The sequence below is a fragment of the Cupressus sempervirens genome, chromosome 7 (assembly GCF_028749045.1).
Source record: "Cupressus sempervirens isolate cs-2001-9-10 chromosome 7, ASM2874904v1, whole genome shotgun sequence".
NCBI lineage: Eukaryota > Viridiplantae > Streptophyta > Pinopsida > Cupressales > Cupressaceae > Cupressus > Cupressus sempervirens.
The window spans coordinates 841,870,962-841,893,234 of record NC_143124.1 but is presented as its reverse complement, the minus strand read 5'-3'; the positions used below and the strand labels follow the sequence as shown (position 1 = coordinate 841,893,234).

At 37.6% G+C, this 22,273-nt stretch overlaps 1 protein-coding gene across 5 annotated transcripts in view; it reads left to right on the top strand.

Annotated features, from left to right (window-relative positions):
- LOC149550028 (transcription factor RF2b-like) overlaps positions 1-12,622 on the top strand; it is a 76,004-nt gene extending 63,382 nt beyond the window's left edge. For all 5 annotated transcript variants that reach the window (XM_089793196.1, XM_089793197.1, XM_089793194.1 and 2 more), the window contains one exon: positions 11,618-12,622. In XM_089793196.1, coding sequence (XP_089649322.1) covers positions 11,618-11,970 — 353 coding nt within the window. In that variant the 3' untranslated portion in view covers positions 11,971-12,622. The remainder of the gene's footprint in view (positions 1-11,617) is intronic.
- The last annotated feature ends 9,651 nt before the right edge of the window (positions 12,623-22,273 follow it).

Here is a 22,273-nt window from a genome sequence, read left to right as displayed (position 1 = left end):
GTCTAAGCAGATCATGATAGACTCTATCTCGGAAATCAATATCAACTGAGAGATAGATATCATCTGATAATATATGTGTTGTATTGTATAGATATATATCATGGTGGATTAACATCTGTAAACAAACCATGATTATAATGTTCATATGGTAAGTATCATAGAGTAATACATGTGCACATACCTTATAAACATTTTGAGTGTTTGGTGAATATCATATGACTTGATATTCGGAGGCCATTACTCGGAGTACTTGGTGATCATGCAACTTGATATTTTGAGGCCATTACTATTGATATCATGAGATGATATCATTATAATGAATATCTTCTAACCAAAGATATCCATAATAATGCCATTCTTGATATTACATTGAAGTAATATGAAATCATGTGTTTATCCTCCCTAGCTAAGAGGGAGTGTTGATGTTTTTGTAGCTTCTGTCGGATAAATCCTATCGGACAAAACTTTTGAAGATATATATATATATATTTATTATATATGAGATATGATATATATACTTAACATACACACAATTATTATGTAATGCTGAAGAAACTAATACAATGATCCAAGAGATTTTATATATATATATATGTGTGTGTGTGTGTGTGTAAATAGTCATAGACAATTGTCATTATATTAATCACATAATAATGAATAAACATGTCCCATGAAGGGACATGTCCCTCATTGGCTCATCCTTAATATAAATGCAAGAGAGATTGCTGCCTCTGGAACACAGAAAACACAGGTAGTGCTATTACATTTGCAGCAGTCCTACTTTAACACAATTAATCAGAAATGCTTTGGGAAAAAGGGGAGGACACCTTTTACTGTTCTATTGATTTCAAAAGGCACATGGTTCGTAGGGCTAATCCTAGGGCTAAATTATGGCATAAAATGGAAGATCATGGGATTCCTGTCAGTTTTTTAGGAACAAAAACACAGACAAAAACACCAATAGTTATCCTTCCAAAACCAGAATATAGTTTCACCCAAACAGCGCAGAGTAATGGATACATAGAGATTGTTGCTCTGTTATCCATTTACACAACAAAAATCAAATCAAATGGAGACAATAACAGAAGTGCTGGAGTATGCAGGTTATATTCTTGCTTATTATTTAATTCAGAAACAAACTAATACAACTGGTAATCTGAAAATAAACTTCTACAACAAAAAGTTCTGCTATTACAGAACAAAATCTACAGCATTACATGGCTGCAAATAAACTAGCCTTGCCTGGAGCAATCAATGCAACTCTACAGGGCAATAGTATCGAACACGATTAATATTAAAACCTCTATGCCAAAACGGAGTACAAAATAAAACTATTTGTTGCTGCAAATACTACTGTGGTTATCCTCTGTTACATGCTCTGTGCTGAGCTTTGTACTTGGTTGCATATGCTTGAACTTGCTCACTATTTATAAATCTGGGAACTTCACCATGAAGTAAAGGGGAGGAGCTTCAAATCTTAATTGGCAAGTTGTAGAAAGGAACAGGGGATAAGATTTCTGAACAAGAATTAATATAGACGTGTTGAGAAAAAAGATTAAATCAAATTGATGGTTTTGGGCAAAAATTTGAGTGATTAAATTAGTAAATTCCAACACTCCTCCTTTGTCCTGAGCCGACAAAACAAAAACAATCACACATGATCATGCTTGATCAACTATGCCTAAATTCTTCCTTAGCTGCTGAAAACTTCTTTTACGTAAAGACTTGGTGAACATGTCAGCTAGGTGCTATTTAGACTTGCAAAACTCCTTATGTATTTCACCATTTTCAACCTGCTTATGAATATAATGATATCTGATTTCTATATGCTTACTTCTACCATGAAAAACTATATTCTTTGTTAAAGCAATGGAAGAAATATTATCACAAAATATGGTGGTTGCTTCCACTTGTTTTTCCTTCAAATCAACCAAGATTCTTCTTAGCCAAACAACTTGACATGTTGCTGCATCTGTTGCTATATATTCAACCTTAGCTGTAGATTGGGCAATGATGGGTTGTTTCTTAGAAGCCCAAGAAATTACACCAGATCCCATATGAGAAACATAACCAGAAGTACTCTTTCTATCATTTAGACTTGTTGCTCAATCACTATCTGTATAACCAACCAGCCTAGAGTCATTTTCAACAGAACATAAAATACCACATCCTTTGGTGCCATTCACATACCTTAGGATTCTTTTACCTATTTGCCAATGGGTGTTCTTTGGAGTTTCCGAAAATCTGGAAATCAAACTTACTACATGCATTATGTTAGGCTTGGTTGTTGTTAAAGACATTAAACTTCCAACCAAGCTTTTAAGCATAGTTGGATTCACATTGCTACTGCAATGTTCTTTACTCAATCAAAGACGTACAAATGTTGGCGTTGGGGCTGCCTTGCTGTTCAACATTCTAAACCTTCCCAAAATCTGATTTGCATACTTCCCTTGAGCATGCATTTGTTTAACTTCTATGCCTAGAAAGTATTTCAAGATTCCTAAATCTATCATTTCAAACTTATTCTTCATAACTTTTTCGAAATCAACAATAAGGCAATCATCATCCCTAGTAAAAATCACACCATCAAGATATAAGGAAACAATTAAAATCTTACCATCAGCTGCCTTGAAGTAAAGAGTAGCTCACCATCACTTTTGCTGAAACCATTGTTCATTAAATATGAGTCAATCTGGCTGTACCATTCTCTTGGCGCTTGTTTTAGCCCATAAAGAGCTCTCTTTAGCCTATACACTTTACCTTTTTTACCCAAAACTTCATAACTAGGTGGCTGTTCCACATAAACTTCTTTTAGTACACCATTTAGGAAGACAGACTTCACATCCATTTGAAATACCTTCCACTTGTGCTGGACTGCAATTGCTATGACAACACCGACAATTTCCATCTTTGCAACAGGTGCATGTCTCATCATAATCTTTACCAAACGTGCTTTATGCTAATGTATTTTTCCGTTGGCATTACACTTGGTCTTATACACCCATTTCACGCCAATAACTTACTTGTTGGGAGGCAAATTAGTTAACTCCCAAGTTTCGTTTCTTTCTATGGCATATATTTCTTCATCCATGACCTCACACCGTTTTTCTTCTTTCACAACTTCTTCAAAGTAAATTGGATCACTATGAGAAAATAATGCAAAATTGGTATTCTCATCAAAATCATTATACCTTTCATCCTGATATATCTCCCTTTGACTTTTAGTCTTTCTTGGAAGAAGAGAGGCGACAGTAGGATCAAAACTCTCACTACTACTGTTGTGTTGTGTAGGTTGTATTTGGAGCTGTTTGGAACTATCAGAAACTCTTTGTGTATTAATCTGGAGTTGTCCGGAGCTATCACAAGCCGACTGTCTGGCTATCTTTGGTTGCTTCCCTTTCTGCCCATTTTTGTTAGAGCTGTCCGGAGCTATTCGGAGCCATCAGTATCTATTGCTACTTCATCTTACTAATCATCAAACTCATCATCTTCATCAATAATAGGCACTTTACTTGAAGTGGTAGATGATGCATCCGCCAAGCCATCCCATGACTCATTTTTTATGAACTCAACATCTCTTGAAATGAAATGACGATCTTCTTAGTTTTTAAACTATAATGCATGAAAACCCTTATCATCAAACTTTTGTTTTTGCTCCTTTGGTACGTCTGCATATGCTACACACCCAAACAATCTTAAGTGTTCAACTGTCCATCTCTGCCTTGCCCATGCCTCAAGAGGTATCTTGTTACAAATTGCCTTTGTAGGACCTCTATTAATCAAGTAAACTGCTGATGCTACAGCCTTTCCCCAATCTACTTTAGGGAGACCTTTTTCTTTCATCATACTTCTTGCTATCTCAACAATAGTTTTATTCTTTCTTTCAGCCACTCCATTTTGTTGTGGAGAGTAATTGGCTGTAAGCTCCTTCCTGATACCATTTTGTCTACAAAAATTCACAAAAAATATTGGAGTTATACTCTCCTCTATTTGACCTTAGGACATTGATGCAATGTCCACTTCCTTTTTCAGCTTGGGCTTTAAACTCTAAAAACCTATTAAAAACTTCAGATTTTATTCTTTAGATAATACATCCATGTTTCTATGGTTGAAATCATCCATAAAGGTCATAAATTAAGTACTCCCTCCTATGGAAGTAACTTGCATAGGGCTAACCAAATCAATATGCACCAACTCCAGTGGTGCTCTAACCCTTGCAGAATTACCATAATTAAAGGGGAGCCTATGTCACTTACCCAAAATACAAGCCTCACACTTGCTACTGGACTCTACAATACTTGGCAAATCATCCACCTTTTTTTATCTTGGATAATAAATTTAAATCAGCATAGCCAAGATGTCCATACCTTAAATGCCATAACTTTGAAGGGTCTTCAATCATGCTTCTTGAAGCTGATTCCTTTTGTATGACTGAACATACATTCTTGGGAGGTGCAACAGCAGATTGAGAGGTGAAAAATGTCTTTATCTTTAATGGAAACATTCGGTTCTTTGTCATTTGAATTGCTGCAACAACTTTCTTACTCCCATTTTTCTAATGAATGACACACTTGTCATCTTCTAACAGCACTTTGTATCCATTCTGAATGAGTTGTCTAACACTTCTCAGATTGTGCTTTATACCAGGTGCAAAATAAACATTCTGAATTTCTTTCTTCTCACCTTGCTTGGTATGTATTATAATAGATCCTTTACCCACAATAGAAACAGTTCCGTTGTTCCCAATCTTAATTTCAGATTTATAATTCTTATCAGTGAAATAAAACATACTTTTATTACGACTAATGTGGTAACTATAGCAGCTATCCACGTACCAAACTTCAGGGCTGCCTTCTTCACAAATATTGCACATGAAGGCTGTATTGTTGTTTCTTTCTCTAACATTTACATCAGCTATATTAACATTTTGTTGTTGCTAATCATTCTGTTTCTTTCAGCATTCATTTGCATAATGCACAAACTTGTGACAATAATAGCATTCAACATTGCTCTTATTAGAGCTGCTGTTTTTTCTTCCTCCTCAAGGGCTATTTTGAGACCTGCTTGTCCCTTCACGACCAATTGCTCTTGCTGAGCTTTTTCCTCCAGCATTTCTTTGTGAGGAACTGACACATCCTCTTCCTCTAGAACCATGTCCAGAGTTTTTTATTTCTCTCCCCTTGTCTCTTCCCTTGGTATGAGCTCTGAAAGTTAGCGCTTGAGAAGAATTTGCAGACCTATTGATGCGATAGTCATGAGTATGGAAAGAACCCATCAATTCATCAACTGTTAGCTTGGACAAATCTTTTGATTTTTCAATCGCAACCACAAGTGTATCAATTTTTGGAGGTAAACCACTCAAGATTTTCTTCACTACTCTTTGTTCTTAAATCTCTTCTCCATTAGTCTTCAATTGGTTTATTAAACTGGAAACTCTAGAGCTAAATTTTGAAACAAATTTATTTTCTTTCATAAAAAGAGACTCAAACTCTCTTTGAAGCATCCACAACTTCACAACACAAACTTGATCAGTTCCTTTGAATGTAGTTTCAAGAATATCTCAAGCTTCCTTGGAATAATTAGTTGCTGCTATTCTTGGAAATATTGTCTTTGTTAAGGCTGCTTCAATTTGACTCATTGCCTTAGCTTCTTTCCTTCTTGTTTCTCTCAGCCGAGTTTTCTGATTATTTGTCAGGGCAGAAAACAGAGCAGGTTTTGTAGTATTTGTGAAACTACTTTTCACAAGATCCCACAAATCATTTCTTATCATGATGGTCTTCAGTTTTCTTTCCCAAATATGATAGTTTTGTCTATAAAGGTCGGTAATTGCTACTTGTAAGAATTTGATATAGCTCTGATACTATGTAAGAATTTGGTATAGCTCTGATACCATGTAAGAATTTGCTTAAGGCAATAATTCAACGCCAAGATCAAGAAGCTCAATAGATAACACAAGAGAGACTAATGATGATCAAATGAGAATGGATATCAGATGATTGGATATGACATAATTGGATAATTGGATATGAGATGAATACATCATAGAAGTTCCTTGTAAATAAAGGCAACTAGAATGACTAGGAGTCAGCAAAGAGATAAACATCACAACTAAGCACATTTCCACCAAGAGTGGATTATCCTCCATTGAGCACAGCAGTTTGTGTGATGATAAGAGGATAAGTTTACATAGGTGTATCTCGTAAAGAGATGTAGACACCATGTGCTCTAATAAGTTGCTAACTCTTGTGTTGTCAACAAGACAACTCATATGACTATGCATATTCCTAGGTGTCTACATGACAACTAATATAAAAATGCATTATCTTAAGTAAACTTAAGTAAAGTGTAAATAGTAAAGACTTATTTACACCAACACTATGAAACATTTCTTTCATCTCTAGCCATGTTGTCTCTTGCACAATAACTTCAAATACCCAGCAAACACAAATGCCCAAACTCACTAGGATTAAGGGCTTAATAACTTTGATACCATGTAGAGATGTTAGGAACAAAAACACAGACAAAAGAACCAATAGTTATGTTCCCAAAACTAGAATATAGTTTTGCCCAAATAGGGTAGAGTAATGGACGCACAGAGATTGTTGCTTTTTTATCCAACTACACAGTGGAAATCAAATCAAATCGAGACAATAACAAAAGTGTTGAAGTATGCAAGTTATATTCTTGTTTGCTATTTAATTCAGAAACAAACAATATAACATAGGGACTCGCACCCCCCTCCCAAAGCTCGAAGTACTCGTCCCCGAGCCGTCCCACACTGGGTACTTCAGTACTTAAGTACCCCCACCTCCACCATTTTGCAACCATGCCGCTGCTAGGATGAGTACTTGAATTTCTATTTGAATTTTGATTTTTGAATGTTATTATTGGGTATGTAATATGTTAGTATGCTGAATGTTCAATGGTTCTAGTTCATGTTGCAATTTTGCTATATTTGAGTATTTCATTTGGTATGTTCTGCTTAAGCATCATTTCGTAACTAGCATTTCAAGTTCTATATGTATACTATACAACACCCCTACCTATCCCGTCCACCACTTGCCGTCCTCCCCCCACCTTCCCCCCACCATCCTGAAAATGAGGCCCATTTCCCCCCGTACCAAAAACTTGTCCCGGTGTCCCCCCATCCCGACATGTCCCAGTACTGGTGTTACAGTGTAAACAAATCAATACAATTGGTAATATGAAAATAAACTTCTACAGCAAAAAAATCTACTACTATTGCGGAACAAAATCTACAGCACTACAGGGCTGCAAATAAACTAGCCTTGCCTGGAGCAATCACTGCTCTACAGGGCAATACTATCAAACAAGATTAATATTAAAACCTTTCTGCTGAAACAGAGTACAAAATAAAACTATTTGCTACTGCAAATACTACTGTTGTTATCCTTTGTGACATGCTCTGTTCTGGGCTCTGTACTTGGTTGCATATGCTTGCACTTGCTCTCTGCTAATCAATCTGGAAACTTCACCGCTAAGTAAAGGGGAGGAGCTTCAAAATCTTAATCGGCAAGTTATAAAAAGGAACAGGGAATTAGATTTCTAAACCAGAATTAATATTGACCTGCTGACATGCTTAAGTAGCTTAAGCATCTGGAAGCTCGTGGATTATAAATGACCTGCTGAAAAAAAAGATAAAATCAAACTGACGGGTTTGGGCCAAAATATGACTGATTAAGTAAATTCCAACAATTTCTTTGCATCTTAGAGCTGCTGTACATAGGCTTAATGAAGAGTGTTGTTATGCTTCTGGGCAAGATAGTGTGTAAATTTTAAAGTTGATGCCTAAAATTTGCACACTATCTTGCCCAGAAGCACAACAACACATTTCATGAATTGTGGAAATATTTTTTCTTTAATCTTTATGAAGAGGTCAAAAATAAAATCAGATCTTCAACACACGTCTCAGAAAGTTTTACGAGTGACATTGAGGCCAAGCAAGGATGTCCCTTATCCTGCACTCTTTTTCGTCTCAACATCAACAAGCTCGAGGAATGGGTATATTTTCAAGGTGGAAAAGGGGTTGATTTGGAAGAGTTTGTGATTAGACTTCTCTATGCTGATGACCTTTTCTTGATTGCAAATTCGGCTCATGGGTTGAAAGAGGACTTATTTGCCCTTGAGCATTTTTGTAGTGTAGTGGGGATGCAAGTTGATATCAACTAGACTAAAATCGTGATAAGGAGTATAAATATTTTGGCTTTGATTCACCAACAAGTTAAGTTGGGAGGGCTGTAGAAAATGGAGAACTTTGGGTGGACGGAAAGTGCTGTATGCTCTTCAAAATAGGTTTAGAGAGGCTGAACTATGGCATTGGAAAATTATCCAAGTTCTTTTTGGGCTTCTACTGCTGCTAGTTGTGCTTTATGGATGTAAATTGTGGGCTAGCAACACTTTATTTCAAAATCCAAACAAATTGAGAGAATTCAAAAGCGCTTGATTGCAAGCAAGTTTAAGATTAAAAGTTCAGTTAACTATGATATTATGTTGAGTGAGGTGGGGGTAGTCCCTATTGGAGCAATTGTTATAATGTGCCTCATACATTATTTGAAAATTAATTGAAAACATGGAAATAATTAGATGGACAAACATTGATTGTTTTCAATGAGAGTTTGAGCAAAAGGAAGATGACTTGGATGAGACAAGACAACAAATGGATAAGTAAATGGAATATATAGTTAAATGCTTTGCCCATTGATGGAACATTATTATTCACAATTTGACACAAAAGCATATCTATAACCACAAATGGTCTGTAACTCACTTTGCGGTGGCTCTGTCTGTGTATGTTGTTTCTGTCTCTTCTGTGGTTGTGTTTGAGTGGTTGAGCGACTATTATGTGAGTTTCTTCTCCCTGGTTTGGGTTCTGGTTTTTTCTGTTCCCCTCTTTTGTGGCAGTGAATGCCTTTCTTTATTGAAAGTGTTTGGTCTGCAATATTTGGTCTTTCTGTTTCCACTTTCTTGAGGGCTAGTTTTTGTCTCTTGAGTTTCCTCTTAGTGGTGGTTGTTTCGGGATTTATGGGGCTGTGTGGGCTTCTGTGTTTGGTCACCTCTTCCCCCTTCCCTTTGTTTCTTTGTTGTTTTCTAATGTATGATCTTTCATTATGACCACTTATTTGAAAGTGGACACCTCTGCTGGTTTTTTCTTCAATTCCAGTTCTATAGCTGTAGATGGTTTGGTGGAGGTTTTTTCTGCTGAGAATAATGAAGTTCCTCTGTGGACGGTGAGCCCATTGAGGGGTTCCACAATGTTGTGCTTGGAGTGGTTTATTTCTGGATGGGACGAGCTCTTTCTTGTCCTGTTCTATCTCTACAAGCACAACCGTTTGTAGTGACTTTTGGAGCATAAGGTTGGAGGATGCCTTTCAAAACCTCTTGATCTCCTATTGTAAAACTGCTGACAGCAGACCTATTGAGGTGGTCATCAATGCTTTGTCAACAGGGATCATTACCAGCATAATGCTTAGGGATACCTTTCAAAACCTTTTGAAGTTATTTGAGCCTGGCTATTCTCGTGTTTTGTATAACATCTTTCTAGAATGGCCATTTGATTCTACTATCACAAGTTTCCTAGGTGTCTTGAGCTATTTGTGGTCTCATTCCTTGTTTAAGATTGTCTCTGTTCAAGGTGGTTTGCTCAAGTAAAAGGTTGTGGAGAGCCATTCAAAATCCATTATTATTTCTCTCTTCCCATGCCTGCTTTGTTTCCAGCGTATGGGGGTTTTGCGGTATGATGGTTTGGGATCCTTTTCTAAAACCCTCATTATCGACCTGATTATGTGATTTTTTGGGTTAGGACCCTTGTTTCTGTCAGTTGTTGCTCTGACCAAAAGCTTCATTTTCAGTAAAGATCCTTCTCTTTACTGGTGTTGGTGGTCTCACTGCTTGCGAGTTCCACTCAGTTTTCACCCTAGTTGGCTGTTTGTAAGGGTTCAGGCCCTCTCCCGATTGATTTAATGATTAATCAGAACAATTCTTTCTTATATCAAGGTTCACAAGTGATAGTGCAACTAGGAAGCAAGCAGTGTTCCACAGGGACGCGAGCCCTGTGATTTTGGGCTAGTACCCGTATCAGGGACGAAATGGGGACGGATTTTTGCCATCACCAAAGCTCTCTCCTTTTTGCCAAATTTGGAATCGTCTCCGAAATGGCAAAGTTTTTGGGCAGGAAACTTGGGGACGGCCAGCAGTACCAGGGACGGCTTTCCCCTAGCCGTCTTCAAAACTTCTGGCCGTCCCCTCCAGTCGTCCTCAAGACTGCTGGCCGTCCCCTTTTTCCCAGATAGTCGGGTAAAGGCAAAATACTAAATTCTTACTTTTTGTGTGGGCTGTAGTTGTCTTAAAGACATAATAAAAATATGCAAACCATATTTGATCTATTAAAACACTAAAACAATAACTCTTCTACTCATTTTAAGATTTGACGTACTTGCTAAGAGGAAGAAAAAAACATAGAACAACAGTAGTGAGGAAAGATTGCAATTAGTATTTACTACTTGCTATTTTAGTTGGACTTCTCTTTATTCCATTTTGATTCCATTCACGATACTTGGAGCCTTTAGGCATTTTGATTTTTGCTATATATGTATGTGATATTGTTATAATGGAAGTACTCAGTATTTGTCATTCGATAAATTTCCATGTATTGATCTTCTAAAATGTCTATGGTGAATGGTTTGTCAATGCTATGATATGCATACTTGAATTTTATCTCTCTTTACAAAAAAATCCCCTATGTTTTTAATTGCCATCTCTTGAGATCTTGTCCCCTAAATTTTGGCTTTGACTTGTCCCCGTACCGGAAACACATCCCCTGTCCTAGAAACTCCGTGGAGCATAGGAAGCAAGATAAAAGTACATGTAAAGAACACACTAACTTTTCCATTCAGTTTAGGTTTCATTATATTGGGATGAATCATGCATATTTCACAATTTTTGGTTTTTTGTCACTTCAGAAACCCTTAGTCGTTCAGTTGTCTGTGCTTATTGAAATAGTGGTTTTTTTTGGATTTAGCTGAGAATAATGTTGTTGAAAATCTTACTTTTCACCGAAGTGCTGAATATGTATAGGTCGAATTAGAGCTTTGCTGACTTTCAAAATTGAATCTGGTTTCTTTGTATGCTTCTAGAATCTCATTCACATTGCTTTTGCCAGTTACAAATCCAAGAATCCAGAAGAGCTTAGTTTTGTAAGCATTATCTTTTGTATAGACTGATAGTAATTTTATTCAAAAGAAGGGACAGCCTGGAAAAATCCCAGCAGGATATTTAGTGGATCCCCCTTTTTGGTCCCATAGACCTTTGGTCTCGTGGACGTTAGTAAAAATCATTTCATTTCATTTACATAAATGTATATTTTGTGAGACTTGTTATTTGCAGAGATACTTTCTGTCAAATTTGTTGGTTTGGTAATATTTGGATTGGGAAATTATTTGCATGGTAGCGATTTCTGATATTATTTGAATTTAATCTGAATCATAAGACACTTAGGCACGGTAACTATAAACACACGAGATGATATATTCTGTAATAAGCATTGTTATGGATGAATTTTCTAAGTGATTGAAGGAAAAATGCTTTTGTTGGTGTACAGCTTTGAACGAGGCATTGAAGGATGAAGTACACCGACTAAAGATTGCCACTGGTCAATTTGTGCCAAGTACTACAAATCCTTACAGTGGGGAAGTGCAGCAACTACCACTTGATCAACCAGTCTTCTCTTATCCCCGGCAAGCATACAACCTGACTGCTCAACAATTTCAACAACTTAAGCTATCTCGACCCATGTTCAACAATGATCAAAATCTGGTACAATTTCAGCCATGTTCTGATTTCATTCAAAATACTTCTTCTGGGAGAGTGCATGGACTTAGTGAAACTCAAGGTGGATATTTTGTAAAGGGCTCTTCTGTTGCCATCAGCCATAAAGGTCCGAGGCCTGGTTAGAGTGTGGTTTAGATAGAATTATTTGAAACTTCCATTCTACCAATGTCTTCATCAGACTACCTATTTTAGGCATGTCATTAGTGTCGCATCACTCTTTGTTGAATCTAAAGAAGGGACTGAACAATTTAAAAGAAAAGCTTCGTCACTGTAGCAAACACGTAGTTTGCATTATCTGACCATCTTGAATTTTTGAGCATTAGTATCACAGTACATGTTGTAGGATGTAAAGTCACAATTTTGCCATTGTTTAGATTTCTGGAATTTTCTATCTGCAAGTAAAACTAGCCGTGCGCTCGAATCTAGAGGAGCTACCTTATGACAGGAGAACAGACATTTTTTGGTAAATGAGTGTTTCAGAGGCCAAACATATGTATTCTATCTGACTGGGTTTTTTTATGACCTCAATTTGAAGAACTAGTTTATGAGGAACAGTTCCCAATACTTTATCGATTGTTGATTTCGTGGGGGCTGTCCGGCATTACTTTAGAGGAATTCTATACTCGAAAATGTGGGTATATTTTTGCTGTTCTCTTTCTTTTTCCTCTAATAGATGAAATTCTTGAGACGCCCTCCGAGGCCATTGAGAAGGGAAAGACTTTCGGAGCACTCGTATCCATTCATATATCAAATACGATTTTCTTATTTCCGTTCATACTTTTAGTAATATGTGGGAATTAATTTGAATATATTTTAAAACAATTTCTCTTATTTAAATGATAACTAAATCCTAATCAGATTGGTATCTGCTAAATGTGATATTTCTCTTTTCATATCAAATTTTTATCCTTTTGTTTTTGTATTTTGGGATTTAAGATTTTCTTAGTAAGGAGTTGATTGTTGATGAATAAAATAATTATATATTTAAATTGAAAATAATTTGAATTTAAAGAAAATAAATTCTATTATACTAAATATTATTAATTCAAGTCTTTAGATATAATTATTAATTTGTGTAGATGCAAAATGCAATCTTATTGAGGTTACAAAATAATTGATTAAAATGTTGGCATGCTTTGAGTTATGCCAGGGTTTTGGGTTGTGTACTACTCTATTTTGAGTAATCCTTGTGTATTCGCCTTTGTCATACAATATTTATTGTGTGACTAGTAAGATTTATAATGGTCCTTGCTGACTTAGGCCCAACAATTATTGTTGGTGCTGGAGTTATTGCTTCAAATACTCGTGGCATCGTTGCGAACAAATGCCCTTGCAAATTCGTCCTGAAATTGTTTCATGAGGTATACCCTCATATTATTTTGTGTTTCTTATTCAAGATTTTGATGATGCTTGTGAATGACTAGAAAAACATACTTTGATAGGCTATTTAGTAGGTAGAATCCCTCTTGAAAGCATGTTGCGAGGGTGGGTGCTAACGCTTGGGCTCATGGAGTTTGACACGATAGTGTCTAAGCCTTTATCAAAGTTTTTTTTTTCTATTTCATGGGCTACAGTCTGTCCAGATTTCCTTATTTGTTTTCCAACGCTAGTCTCAAGATTTTTCTATCCAAGATGACAAGAAATAGAGGGTTCTTGTGTGGGTTGAGTTCATTGGTCTGCCCCTTGTGCAGGGGTACCTTGAGACATAGGGCCCTCACCACTTGCAATTTTGTTGTCCTATGCTCTAAGAGAGCTTTGTAATTAGAGTAAAGGTCTGAGGACCTAGTTGTGTGCTTTGGCAACATTGGTTAGGGGATAGGAAGTCATAAATGGCCTTAGAATCAAGTTATTCCTTGTCATGAAGTCATAAGTGGCCTTAGAATTAAGGTATTCCTTGTCATTGAAGTCCTAGAACAAGTCTCTAGTCAAACTAAGGCAAAAAAAAGTAGCAACTTTGCAAAATTGCTGATCATCTTTGCAAAACCCTTCCAAACATGGTGGAGACCAATGGCAACCTTAATTGTGCGGGGAAAAGACCTAAGATGCAATATATAAGCCTACTAAACCCTAAAGTTGCTAGAGTGTGGGTGTCAATGTACGGACTATATACTAGAGTGTGGTTTTTGAATGTAAAAAGACAACAATGAGCAATGAAGGCTTTTGAGTGCTAACTTAATTGCTGCATCACCTTAACATTGTAATTAGGTTTGTTTAGGATAGTTTTGTTTTAGTAGATTAGGTGTGTGTTGTGTTTCTTTTCAGGTTTGTAAATTCTTTCATTCTTGCCAGTTCATTGTCCTGAACTAGGCAATTAGTATTGAGAAGCACGTAACTCACTATCCCACCATTGAAACAATATAACCTCTTGGGGATAGTGAGTGTACTTTATGTACTTCTTGCATGCAGAAGGAAGACCCCTCAAAAGCCATGGAAGCATTTTTGAGCTCTTGCCCTAGGCAAGCCAGTGCATGCTCGATTAGGGAAAATTGATATAACAGAGCTTGTAACTAGCAGGGTTGTGAAGATCATTAGCAAAGAAAATATGGAGAATGAAGGGGAGTGAGTTAAGACTCCTTGGGAGGAAGGAGAGATTGGTGGCAATCTTGCAAGGCACTAAACCCATCCATACAATAGACAGGCCTAAGAAAGGTCAAGAAACCCTCAAAATCCTCAGTTTGGACAGAGGTGTTGTAAGGTCTTTTGGAGACCCAAAACCTTGAAAATCTGAGAGGGTTAGTGAATTGAATGGGAGTCTCTAAAGGAAGTTTGCATTGGCTAGTGGAAGAAATTTGAGTAATTCCCTGATTTCTAGGAACAAGAGGGCTTATTGGGGCTCTTTTCTAGTAGCCCTATTTTAGGGGAAAAGTGTGGAATTGGTAAGAAAGGTAAGTGCTTTGAGTTGCCTTGTGCAATGGAAGAAGTGTGTTAAGAGGTCTTTCATAGTCTCCATAACCTTGCAAGTTGTGTAAGGATTAGCCAAGAAAGACCTAGATCAGTTAGGAATCTTGAGTGTTCTCCATCTAACATGAGAACCTAGCAAGTGTCAAGAAGAGGAATTTGTTCAATATAGAAGAGTGGGGTTTAGGATTGGGGGATTTTTGCATAAGAGGGGTCCTGTAGATCCATTTGGTGAACTTGGGAGTTGCCTTAGGTCTTAGTGGCAAACTAGAAGCATGAACAAGTGATTAGTTCATCCCCTCTCCCTATCAAGTGGTATTAGAGCCTTATACAGGTGTGGGAAAAGCAAGTGAAGAGCAAGGTGAATGCTATCACCTACTGAATCTAGTGGTTCTAGCAAGATGGTGACCAATGCTGAATTGGCCAAGAAGGTAGAAGAACAAGAGGAAGACAATAAGTCTTTGAGGGAAAGATTAGCACAACTTGAACAATTGTTAAGTGATGTTCAAGACACTGTAGACAAAGTCGAGGACAAGATGGAATAGAAAGAAGAGCATGAAGCCAAAGAGAAGGAGATTGAGTTGGAGGAAGATGCCCTAACACCAAACCTTCTTATACCAGAGGAGCCTTTCTTGAAGGCACTAAAAGCAATAAATAGCAAAGCCTTGGAAGACATCCCTTTGTTCAATGACAAGATGGATCCAGATCTCATCATGGAATGGATTGAAGGAATGAAGAACCATTTTGAGTGTGATGGTGTCTCTGATGCTCAAAAGGTCAAGATGGAAAAGTCAAGGTTAAGAGGTACTACTCTAACTTGGTGGAAGTTTGTTCAAGAAGAAAGGGAAAAAGAAGGAAAAGGCCCCATTGTCACTTGGAAAGGAATGGTTGCTAAAATTAGACAGACTTATATTCCTAAAGATTATGAGATACAACTGCATAGGAGAAGGCAAAATCTTAGACAAAAGGAGATGGATGTACACTCCTACATTGAAGAATTTCAAAAATTATGCTTAAGGTCCAAGGTGGTGGAAGATGAAAGCATTAGATTAGCAAGGTATTTGAATGGGCTCAAGTGGTCCATCTAAGAAGACATGAGTCTTATTACCCCTAAAGCAATCCATCAATGCTACCAAATTGCTCTAAAGGTGGAAGAGAAGGGAAAGAGGAAGCAACAACGTTGGTCACCAAGAGGAAGGGGACCATCTTATTTTCCTATTATGAAATGTTACCACTGTTAGCAATTGGGGCACCCTACCTATAGGTATCTTGAAAAGGGATTAGCATCACAAGGGGAAAAGAAAGTGGCCTATGTACATGAAGATGCTTTAGGTGTGAAGTCACCTCATATCTTGTTGGATTCAGAGAGTGGTGAGAATTTGATGATAAAGAGGATTTTGATTAAGGAACCAGTTAAAGGATAGCCCAAGCAAAGGAGGTCACTCCTCAGAGTGAGGTGTAAGATTATGGGAAAGATCTGCAAAGTTATCATAGACTCAGGGTCTACTGATAACATAATTTTAGAAGAGGCCATAGCTAAACTCAAGATTCCCAAAATACCTCATAACACTCCTTACAAAGTCACTTGGTTAAAGAAGGATCAACATGTTTTAGTGAATGAGCAAAGATGGATTGAGTTCACCATAGGAGGATATAAAGACAAGATTTTATGTGATGTTTTACCCATGGATGCCTATCACCTATTACTAGGTAGGCCATGGCAGTTTGATAGAAAGGCCATACACAATGGTGAGCTCAACTCATACACCTTCAAAAAGGATGGAGTGAGTTATAAAATTCAATCACTACTTGAATTAGATGGCCAAGGAAATGTTGAAGGGGAAAGAGTTCATGAAAACCCTTGACAAACGAGTGGGTTATGCTATTGTGGTGAAACCCAAGGAGGAAAGAAAGAATAAGGAGGACATACCACATGAAGTGCATCAGATTTTGAAGGAATTCAAGAGTATTATATCAGAGGGAGCACTTGCAACCTTGCCACCTCAAAGATCAATCAACCATCAAATAGATTTGATCCCAGGGGCATCTCTACCAAACAAGGCACCTTACAACCTGACTCCTGAACAAAATAAGGAAGTTACAAAGCAAGTACAAGAATTGATGGATCAAGAGTTAATAAGGAAGAGCATCGGCCCATGTGTCATGCCTATTGTTTTGGCACCTAAAAAGGGAGGAACATGGAGATTGTGCACAGACTCTAGAGCCATTAAAAAGATCACAATGGGTATAGGTTTCCCATACCAAGGATTGAGGACCTAATGGATTGCCTAGGAGGGGCTAAGTATTACACCAAGATAGACCTTAAAAGTGGCTATCATCAGATAAGAATAAAAGAGGGAGATGAGTGGAAAACAAATTTTAAAACCATCGAAGGACTCTATGAATGGCTAGTCATACCATTTGGCCTCTCCAATGTTCCAAGTACATTCATGAGGCTCATGAATGAGGTGTTGAAAGACTTCATAGGTAAGTTTGTGGTAGTCTATTTAGATGATATATTAATTTTCAACATGAGCAAACAAGAACATTTAGAGCATATTAGGATTGTGTTATCTAAGTTAAAAGAGGAACACCTAACCATCAATCTAGACAAGTGTGATTTCATGAAGCAGGAACTAGTCAATTTAGGCTTTGTTCTATCTCAAGGAGATCTTAAAATGGATGAGACTAAAGTTGCAACAATACTAAGTTGGCCAACTCCCAAGAATGCTAGTGAAGTGAGGAGTTTCCATGGCCTAGCACAATACTATAGAAAGTTCATCAGGAACTTCAGCGGGATATGTGCTCCCATGATGGATACTATTAAGGGTGGAATGAACAACAAATTTGTGTGGAGACCGACAACAGACAAGGGATTTGAGACATTGGAGAAAGAGGTAGCTACTAAGCCTATCTTAAGGTTACCTACTTTTAATGAACCTTTTGTTGTGGAATGTGATGCTAGTAACATAATAGTGGGAGGAGTTTTAAGTCAAGGCAATAGACCAGTGGCTTTCTTTAGTGACAAGCTCAATGCAACAAAGCAAAAATACTCTTCCTATGATTTAGAACTTTATGCACTTGTTCAAACCCTTAGAAAATGGAGGCATTGTCTTTTGCCTAAAGAGTTTGTAGTGTTCATTGATAACCAAGCTTTAAGTTTTCTCAACTCCCAAGAAAAATTAAACCATAGGCATGTCAAGTGGGTGGAGTATTTGCAGTTTTATACCTTCATCATAAAGCACAAGAAAGGGCAGCTAAATAAAGTAGTAGATGACCTAAGTAGAAGGCTACTCACTGTTCAAGAAATCCAAATAAGGAGCATAGGATTGGATAACTTCAAGGAACTGTACCAAACTGATGGGGATTTTGCAGCAACATACAAGGTGTGTCAAGAGCATCTAAATCACTTTCATGGTGAGTTTGCAGAATGGGCTACTTTTCAAAGGAGGGCAATTTTATGTGCCAAAAGGACCCATGAGGGAGAACCTCATTTAAAAAAAACATAATGGGAGTTTGAGTGGCCATGTTGGTTTAAACAAGACCTTGGAATTGGTTCAAAGATACTACTATTGGCCTAAAATGTAGAGAGATGTCAGAACTTATGTTGAGCAATGCATCATTTGTCAAAGAGCAAAGAGCACTTCTACAAATGCCGAACTTTATCAGTCTCTTCTAGTACCAAATAGACTATGGGAATGTGTTAGTATGGATTTTGTGGTTGGTTTAGCTAGAATAAAGAGTGGCTTTGATAACATCTATGTGGTAGTGGATAGATTTAGCAAAATGAGTCATTTCATTCCATGTAAGGTCACCCATGATGCAAGTCATATTGCTTATTTATTTTTCAAGGAAGTTGTGAGGATTCACAGCTTGCCAAGGAGCATTGCATCTGATAGAGATAGCAAATTTATGAGACACTTTTGGAGGCCCTTATGGCAAAGGCTAGGTACTAATCTAGCATTTAGTTTAGCCTACCATCCTCAAATTGATGGTCAAGCTGAGGTGGTCAAAAGGGCACTTGGAAATTTGTTGAGATGCTTGACCAAGGAATATGGTTTGACATGGCACTTAGTCCTTCACCAAGCAGAGTTTGCCTAATAATGATAGCATTAATAGGACTATTGGAAAGAGTCCCTTTGAAATTGTCTATGGGATACATCCTAGGGGTGTATGTGAATTAAGAAGTTTGGATGGTCAAGTACCTAATAGTGGTTATGCTAAAGATTCCAGTCAATCTATGAAGGAAGTGCATGACCAAGTAAAACAATCCCTCATTGACAACACCAAGAAGATTAAGGACAAGGCTGATCCAAGAGAAGAGAGGTATAGTTTCGTGTAGGGGACTTGGTCATGGTTCACCTAAACAAAGCAAGAATGGAAAAAGGAACTTCCACAAAGCTTCAGACGAGAAGACTTGTACCATGTCCTATATTGGCCAAGTATAGGTATAATGCTTACAAAGTTGGCTACTAGATGATCTAGCCATCTCTAGAGGACCTCTTACTGAGGTAGATCAACATGTTGAGGAATATAAGCAGGAGGCTCAAACAATAGCTCTACCCCCTAAGCCCAAGCTACAAGTAGAGAAGATATTGGACTTTCAGGTTCATACAAAGACCAGACATGGAACATACAAAGAACACCTTGTCAAGTGGCAAGGTAAGCCAGACTCAAAGGCTACATGGATCCCTGAAAAATCAGTTCAAACTTCAAGGCATATATCTCCACCTTTTGTCTCCAAAGGGGACTTAGCTTCTTTGGTGGGGATTATGGTGCAAGGGCACCTTGAGACATACGGCCCTCACCACTTGCAAATTTGTTGTGCTATGCTCTAAGAGAGATTTGTAATTAGAATGAAGGTCTAAGAACCTAGTTGTGTGCTTTGACAACATTGGTTAAGGGATAGGAAGTCATAAAAGGCCTTAGAATCAAGGTATTCCTTGTCATGAAGTCATAAGTGGCCTTAGAATTAAGGTATTCCTTGTCATTGAAGTCCTATAATAGGTCTCTAGCCTAGGAAAGGGTCTCTAGCATTGAAAAGCTAGGAGGTAGCCAATTTGGTAAGAAAAGATGTAAACAAAAAAGTTGCAAGGCAAAAAAATGTTGCAACTTTGCAAAATTGCTGATCAACTTTGCAAAACCCTTCCAAACATGGTGGAGATCGATGACAACCCTAATTGTGAGGGGAAAAGACCTAAGTGGCAATATATAAGCCTACTAAGCACTAAAGTTGCCAGAGTGTGGGTCTCAGTGTACGAACTATATACTAGAGTGTGGTTTTTGAATGTAAAAATAAAAAAATAATGAGCAATGAAAGCTTTTGAGTGCTAACTTAATTGCTGTATCACCGTAGCATTGTAATTAGGTCTTTTTAGGATAGTTTTGTTTTAGTAGATTAGGTGTGTGTTGTGTTTCTTTTCAAATTTGTAAATTCTTTCATTCTTGCTAGTTCACTGTCTTGAACCAGGTAGTTGGTATTGAGAATCATGTAACTCACTATCCCACTGTAGAAACAGTACGACCTCTTTGGGATAGTGAGTGTACTTTATGTACTTCCTACCTATAGAAGGAAGGGCCCTCAAAAGCCATGGAAGCATTTTTGAGCTTGTAACCAGCAGGGTTGTGAAGATCATTAGCAAAGCAAATATGGAGAATGAAGGGGAGTGAGTTAAGACTCCTTGGGAGGAAGGAGAGATTGGTGGCAATCTTGTAAGGCACTAAACCCATCCATACAACAGACAGGCCTAGGAAAGGTCAAGAAACCCTTAAAACCCTCAATTTGGATAGAGGTGTTGTACGATCTTTTGGAGACCCAAAACCTTGAAAATCTGAGAGGGTTAGTGAATTGAAGGGGAGCTTCTAAAGGAAGTTTGCATTGGCTAGTGGAAGAAATTTGAGTAATTCCCCGATTTCTAGGAACAAGAGGGCTAATTGGGGCTCTTTTCTACTAGCCCTATTTTAGGGGAAAAGTGTGGAATCGGTAAGAAAGGTAAGTGCTTTGAGTTGCCTTGTGTAATGGAAGAAGTGTGTTAAGAGGTCTTTCATCATCTCCATAACCCTGCAATTTGTGTGTAAGGATTAACCAAGAAAGACCTAGATCAATTAGGAATCTTGAGTGTTCTCCATCTAATATGAGAACCTAACAAGTGGCAAGAAGAGGAATTTGTTCAAGATAGAAGAGTGCGGTTTAGGATTTGGGGATCTCTACATAAGAGGGATCCTAAAAATCCATTTGGTGAACTTGGGACTCACCTTAGGTCTCAATGACAGACTAGAAGCATGAACTAGTGATTAGTTGATCCCCTCTCCCTATCACCCCTTGCCCTATTGGCCTTCCATGCAAACCATTGCGTAGTCTTTGGGCAAGGTGGTTGGTCTTGAAATCGACCATTTTTTAACACTTTTTCTAAGAGTGTATTTGTTGAGGTTGACCTTAAAGAAAATCTAGAGATTCAAATAGGTGATCACACCTTCACTTAGAAGGTGCTTTATTTAAATCTTCTCAACAATTATGATAAGTGTCAATCGATGAAGCATAAGATAAAGGATTGTTTTTTGGTTGTGCTCCAATTGAAGCATCCTCTTAAGGAGTGTGGTTCTCATTTGGTGGAAGTAGGAAAAAAAAGTGTATAGTGGATTACTTGTGATTTGGAAAGGGAAGAACTCTTTTGCTTCAACCCAAAAGCAATCAGTTTGATTTCTCTTCCAAACTGATTTTGGAACCTTTTCTTCTCCGCAGTGCTTGCGCCCATTTCAAACCTTGGCCAACATGGGAAGGAGGCTTTTGTTTCTTAATCCTCTTAGGTCCCCACTCCACAAGCGACATCTATATTGGTGCTTCATAGTCCTTACATTGGTCTCACAACCCTTCTAGGTGTGTTGAGACTGCCACTGGTGATTTGAAGAAGCAAAGAGACATCTCAAGAAGTGATTCTCTACATTGTTTCAAAACCAATTAGAGGTATTGCACAATAGTTTCTCCTCTCTAGGGGATGAGGATGAAATGCAAGATATTTTTACGTGAAGTTTATCTCATGGAATGTTTAAGGTCTTATTGACCTCTTTAGTAAATACTATGTTAGAGATGTTCATCAAAGGGTTTCTAGCCTAGATGTCCTTTACCTCCAAGAAGCTAAAATTGTTGGTTTCATGCTTAATAATGCATGTCATGTTATATGGATAAATACCCTCATTTTTTTTTCTTCTTAGCATGAGATTGGTCAAGGTGGAGTCACTACTCTCCTTTCCCTTCTTTTGTGTTCTGCAATTTCACTTGAGCTTCTAATCCCATGCAAAGAATTATATGGATTTTGATATCATTAGACAATCATTCCTTTGGTATAGTTAATGTTTATGCTCCAAGGGATGATGTTGAAAGATCACATCTGTGGCGATGGACTGCAAACCATTTGCCATCTGTAACTTGGGTCATGTATAGTGACTTCAATATGGTTGATGTAGCTTGAGACAATGACAATATTTTACCTTTTTGATGGACAATGAGAGAGAGGGAACCATGATAATA